At 37.6% G+C, this 6,339-nt stretch overlaps 1 protein-coding gene across 1 annotated transcript; it reads right to left on the bottom strand.

The window, feature by feature from the left end:
• Window positions 1–1,206: 1,206 nt before the first annotated feature.
• On the bottom strand, window positions 1,207–4,138 carry LOC131026971 (L-ascorbate oxidase). Its single transcript, XM_057956964.2, has 5 exons — window positions 3,780–4,138; window positions 3,280–3,372; window positions 2,995–3,201; window positions 2,629–2,799; window positions 1,207–2,524 (listed from the first exon to the last, which is right to left on the bottom strand). The coding sequence occupies exons 1-5, from the start codon at window positions 4,062–4,064 to the stop codon at window positions 1,562–1,564; spliced, it is 1,719 nt and encodes a 572-aa protein (XP_057812947.2). The 5' UTR covers window positions 4,065–4,138; the 3' UTR covers window positions 1,207–1,561.
• Between the last annotated feature and the right edge of the window lie 2,201 nt (window positions 4,139–6,339).

Here is a 6,339-nt window from a genome sequence, read left to right as displayed (position 1 = left end):
ATGACTATAACAAAAACAAAAAATTCAAAGGGCTTAAACATAATATTAATAATATGTTATATATCATGTGATATTGATATATTTTCAATTAATAATAAAATGGATAGTATAATAGTTTTCAAACAATCATAAAATATCTCTATATTTGAATTTATGGCTTTTTGTTTCTAACTAGTAGAAATCTCATATTCTACCAAATAATTATTTCAATACAATTTCTTTTGAATGATGTGTCAAACCATTTTGATTCATTTTTATAATATAAAATAAATTCTAATTAATTGAGGATTCTCATGCTCTAAATTAGACAATGACTTATCTTTGTCCCTTCCTCATGACTAGCTAAGTAAGAGTTAGTATTTTGTTAAAATTCATGTTTTGTGAAACTGATGATACTATTGCATCAAAGAAAGTGTCTTGATTGTTTTGTAAACTCAAATATTTCTTGTCCTCTTAAAAATAGTATCTTTTGTGTTTGATTATGTGTAGTTGTCTTTTATTGAAAAATAATAGTAAAGATGAGACAACTTAGCTTATTTGAATTCTCTAGTCACATAGGATTCTATAACTCAAATAAGAGTTGAACCTTTCTTATGTTGAAGCTTATCCATTGTTTTATAATAAAGAAACATTGAAATTTAATTAGATCATAATCACTCACCTTGTAAAGGGGGTGGTGGTGAAATTTAATTTCAATAGGGAGAGCTCAAGGGTTCCCATATTCTTAAGACAATCTTTAAATCAAACAGAACTTTTCCATCATTCTCTTGTATAAATAAAAACCAATCTTGTTATTTTTCATGAAATTTTAGCAAACATCTCCTAATTTGAAGTATATTATTGTATAATTAAAATGCCAAATGAAACCACATAAAAAAAAAATTCTATCTCAAATATAATATTAGATAATGAAATGTCATCATGAACCATAACACTCGTGCATCAATCGCACCTTAGAATAGAAGGCCGAGGACGCTAAGGGGAATGCTACTTTTTGAATGCCAAATAATGTTGGAAGAAGAGTCGGGTGAGGGTCGCTGAGGGGAGAAAACCCTGCGAAGATGTGGATAGGAGGGAAAACTAAGTAGGGGCCCGACCCCATTGCCTTCATCCTCCTACAACTATCTCCTCAGAAAAATTTGTACGCTTTCAAACAACTTTATCATTTTCTAGCATCTCATGACGCATAGACATGCTATAGTAGGATTGTATGGATATCAACAATATATTAATAAGGAGAATATCTCATAACATGTCAATGAATTTTACAGATCTTAATCTCTAATAAATTATAGATCTTTTATAAACGACTCTAAACCATTCTGCTTCAAACACAGAGGACACCTGACATTAAATTCCTTTTTGGCATCTACACACTATTACTTTTTTAAATAGGTAGTCCAGTTTACTTTATCTGGCGAAACATTGTTTCAAATCAGGAAGAAAACACCAACCACAATTGTCATTGTCGACAGAATTCTTGAAATACCAAAAAAAAGGTACAATTTAAATAGTTCTTGTTATTGATTTCCTCGAAAAATCAGTACCTCGAGCAGAGAGATCAGTGGTGCATGTGAATTTTATTCTTGGTGAGCCCACATCCCATCGCTGCTCTGGGCACGTCTCTTACTTTCTCTATCCCTTCTGCAAACATCACTCCCATTCCCATGAAAAAGTGGGCCTCCAAATGACAGTGAAAAGCCCATACTCCTGGATTATCAGCCTTAAACCGAAGGGCCGTCCATCCATACGGAAACAAAGCCACCGTATTGCGTAGCGGAGGATTGACTGTGTTGTAATTTACAGGGTCCTTTGCCGGGTCGAACACGCCCTCTCCATACCCAAGAATCCAGAAATCGTGCCCATGCAGATGCCATGGATGGATCTCTGAATTGTTGACATTCAGAGTATTTGCATTCTGAAGAATCACATCAACAACAGAGTTCGATTTGAAGTCGTACACGCCATTCCCTTCGACGGCGTTGGGATTTGGGGGAGGAATTCTGATGTTGTAGTCACGGGGACTGTAAACGTCCGCAGGTGGGGTGGTCTCATAGGCGCCCTTGATTTTGTATTTCATGGCGGCCAAGTACGGAGTTGGAGGCGGCACTAGGGAAATGTTGTTGATTGCCCACTTTGTAAATCCGTTGATCTTGTTCTGCGTGTTGAGAAGGATCAGCCGCCTGTGGGATTGAAGCGGGGGAAGCTCTTCATGTCCTTTCAGAGCCACAAATTTCTTAGCCAGAGCTTTGCTGTAGGCGTAGTCGTTCCACAGAGGGCTCGTGGGAGACGGCGCGGTGGGGAGCTTCGTTGAGGGATTCGGAAGATAGTTGAGGATGGCCAGTCCAGTGGGAGTCTTGGGCTGCCTGCCTCTCACGTTCACACCCGCCCAATAGTTTTGAGAAGTGTCCTGGTTTGCAGTGATCAGAACGGAATATGCTTCGCCGGAGTACACGTCCAGGTTGTCTGCTTCAAAGGGCTCTACATAATGCCCGTCTGCCTCCACAACCGTCATCTTGTGTCCCTGTTCAAAACCAAAAGTGAGAAGTGTGAGAAAGGCTTGAGATGGGAATAGATCTGGCATGGATGTGATTTATTAAATAAAGATTTTGGATTAAGCTGACCCACCTGGATCACAAAGTTGAGGGCCGAAAGAGACGCCACACTAGCAATACGAAGGCGGTATGTGTTCCCAGGTTGCACCGGCAAGATGTAAGGCGAGCACTGCGTGTTTGTAGCGTTGCAGGACTTGCTGGTCGCTGAACAGTTGTATTGCCCTCGGCCCTCTATCAGCAGTGACTGGTAAGAAGCAGCACAACTTCAAACGATTGTTAATCGCCAGTTTAAAATCGTTAGATTCAAACGATTGTTAGGCGCCAGTTTAAATGTTATGTACGTTTGATTGTATAGCCATATGACTCAAAAGAACGTGTGATATTTATCATCTTAGTTCAGAAAACATTTCGACTACGAAATGAAAGGTACATGATCTACCTGAGGCTCCCCAACCCAGACGAAGGGATTGGAAGAGAGGCCCGCAGCCTGTTCGTAAGTGCTCTTGTGCCACCAGTCGTTTAATACGATGCTCAGCTCTCCATGGTAGGTGAAGGGTTCTTTACCCGCCGCATCCACTATCAGCGATCCATAAAACCCTGCTGACCGCTGTAGGCCATAATGACCGTGATAGAAGTATGTCCCGGGCTGCATTTCACATATTCATTAGCAACTATTATAGTGAAGTGAAGCACAGATTCCATATTGAAAGAGACTCCAACTTACTCTGTCCACAACGAACTTATACACGTATGTTTCGCCTGAGTAGATTGCGCACTGCGACATGGAAGCCGTCCCGTCGTCCCAGGGAGTACCAATCTACAATGCAAAACGCCAAGAGTTATTTCTGCAGTATATGAATCTGCTCCCCATCAGATAACAAAAGTATTGAAATCTCATGCAGTACAGACGGTATTATAGTTTATAGATAACATCTCATTAAATCAAACATTACCTAACAGCATAATATCTTATAGTTTATAAATAGTATCATGAATTTGTACTTTTGGAAGAATGTCTCAAGTTCAAATCCTCTATAGAAGAACGATTAAAACCTCTACATCTGTAAACCCAAATATAGATTACATTTCCATTGGGCTACGAAGCAAACCACATATAAATAGATTCGTTGTTATATTTAATATATAATAGGTGGACTTTCTACCCATCAAATGCGCGAGACATTTAAACTGAAGATGAAATGAAAAGGAAACAAGATAATATACCTGGCGAATGCCATGCCAGTGAATAACAACGTTTTCAGTGGGCATCAAGTTTTCTAACTGGACAACAACGGTGTCCCCCTCTCTTGCTCTAATGGTTGGCCCCGGGTATTGTCCATTTATAGAGATGATGGTCACCTCCACGCAATCAGGAGCCCATGTCTGGTAGTTTACTTTCCATTTGTGAAAATGCACCTTCGCCTCAACAGAAAAAGATAAGAATGCCAACAATAAAAACAACACATAGTAAACACTTGGTTCATAAACTACAGAAACTCTGCTAGCCATTGAAGGCAATCCAAGCGACCAAAATCTAAAATCGCATCGATCGAGCTATACACTCTCTCTCCGAGTAACCCCATTTTATAGGTATTTTGGCTATGGGAATCCAATGTAAGGGACTTATGTGTTCTTTTGAAAAACTGTACCCTATCTGACCATCGTTCTTCACGCTGGCGAACTCCTCCCTTATCTAATTACTGGAAACATGTGATTAACACATGATATTTTCAATTAAAAAAAAGAAAAACCACTGTATGAATGACAAGGCTGCATAGACAAAAAATATCTAGAATTAGGATGCCTATGGGAACATTTGATTTTTTGACTTTTCTTACAACTTGACGAGTTATTCGGCCCCCAATAGTTGTCCTCCATGTGTTCAATCACGCAAAGATCGTTTAGGATCCGCTGTTTAATTTTGACTATTTTAAATCTTTATTCGTCCTAATTGTAGAATAATATATATCTTTTGGAAGGTGTCTGATTCGGATTCCACAAAATAAAAGACAGCCTTTATCAAGTTTCCTAGTGCATAGAGAAGAGTAGTGGAAATGCATAAGAAAAGTTTGTCCTGGTAAGAGCGGAATTTGACGGTTGGTAGATAACTTTTTTAATGATTAAGTTCTATGTAATTTTTTTAATTAAAAATATAATAGTTTCTTATGGAATAAGGATTAATGTCTTTGTTACAAAGTTGACGATTGTTTGTTTATCTTGATTCAGGTGTGTCTCTGTTCAACTATTTCCATTTGTGTATATGACAATGCTATTGTTAGCCTTGTATCAATATGGTATAGTTGGTTGATGTCTATGCAGATTATTGATGTAATTTTGTGTGTCTTGTTGGAGCAATTTGCTACAATCTTTCTGGATTTGTCTTTTATTGCAATTGTTGTTGCATTGTATTCTTGTAATTTGCATCTTTTTTCAATAAACAAAAAAAATAGTATGATATTTAAAAACGATGGTTGATAAAGAGACATCTTCAAAGTTTATATAGGATGGTGTTTATAACAAAAATAGAAGGGTTAAGTTTAATTATAATATAAAAAATTAGGTAATTAGTATAAGATAGTAGAAGGGGAGTGTTTATCATCATGTTTTCTCTAAACATCATTACGGGTAGAATTATCATCAATCAACTCTTAACCAATGAGATCACCCTCTTCCTTAATAATGCCCTTTGAGGGTTGTTGAGCATGAACTAGAGAGATGGCCAATTCAAGCCAAAAAAAGCTTGCCAAAGTCTAGCCAATAGAGCATCACATCTATGAGAAGAGACAAAGGTGGGCCTGACAAGTGAGCCCAACTAAAAGTAGAATCATCTCCATTTTCAAGGGTTTGGGTCAGTAGACTAGGATCCATGGTCTCTTCCTATAGATTGGTTTTGACCTTAATAACTCCCTCCAAGAGGAGAATGGATGTGAAATTATAGCAATTGTGCGTGGAGCATTATCCTAGTGATTACAAAGATCCTATAAATGTACCACTTTGGCAACATTAGAGGAATTTCCATAAGCATAATGGAGAAAAACATAGCTTTGTTTTACAAAGTAAAATAAATGCTAGCAAAGAATCCTATAAAAAAAGCTACATTTTTTTTCAAATACTTAAGAAAATTTACATCCATAAAGTGCTCCAGATTTAGTTATTCTTGAAAAGGGGGCATGAATAGTCTCCTAACAAAACCATAAGCCATGAAAAATTAGTAAGCCTAAAAGGACTAAATTAAAATGGAGGAAATTTTCTACTTCAAGGATGATGAATCCTAGAGAACAAATCGACCCTGCAATACCTCACTTAAACTGGTGCTAAGGGTGAGCCAGGGGATGGAAATAACAAACCGAATAAACTAATTGCAATCCAAGGATCTTAAACGACCTTGCCAAACCTTTGTCTAGAGAACGAGTGTGCAGGTTTGCAACACTAGTGTGGCATTTTGTCTTTCTGTATGGATGAGGTACAAAGATCACACAAAAAGTACCAGACGTGATTATAATGCAATAAAAACACATAAAACAATAAAGTTAAGCTAATGAATATATAGAATATGAAATGACTAGGATAAAGTAAAAGGAGAAAAGATGAAAGAGACTCATAGTCGGTCCACGATTGGAGCCTCCTGGAAAGTGACTGTTTTTCCATGATTTTTCACCTACACACAAAAAAGAGTGAAAATGTTGGGGGTTATGTTTTGGAGCATGCCTAAGTCAAACCCTTGTTTTGGTGTTTCCACTACCACAGACAACCCAAATAAATCCATGGGTTAATAAATGATGAA

Source organism: Cryptomeria japonica, chromosome 10 (genome assembly GCF_030272615.1).
Source record: "Cryptomeria japonica chromosome 10, Sugi_1.0, whole genome shotgun sequence".
Classification (NCBI taxonomy): Eukaryota; Viridiplantae; Streptophyta; class Pinopsida; order Cupressales; family Cupressaceae; genus Cryptomeria; species Cryptomeria japonica.
Note: the sequence above shows the minus strand (reverse complement) of the source record. Positions and strands in the feature narration are given on the sequence as shown.

Bases quoted from the DNA above. Each gene is read 5' to 3' on its own strand.
- LOC131026971 (XM_057956964.2), bottom strand. From the start codon at position 4,064: ATGGCTAGCAGAGTTTCTGTAGTTTATGAACCAAGTGTTTACTATGTG. The intron at 3,202-3,279 runs GTAAGTTGGAGT...TGTGAAATGCAG, and splicing joins ATAAGTTCGTTGTGGACAGA to CCCGGGACATACTTCTATCA. The intron at 2,800-2,994 runs GTAGATCATGTA...GCTTCTTACCAG, and splicing joins TCTGGGTTGGGGAGCCTCAG to TCACTGCTGATAGAGGGCCG.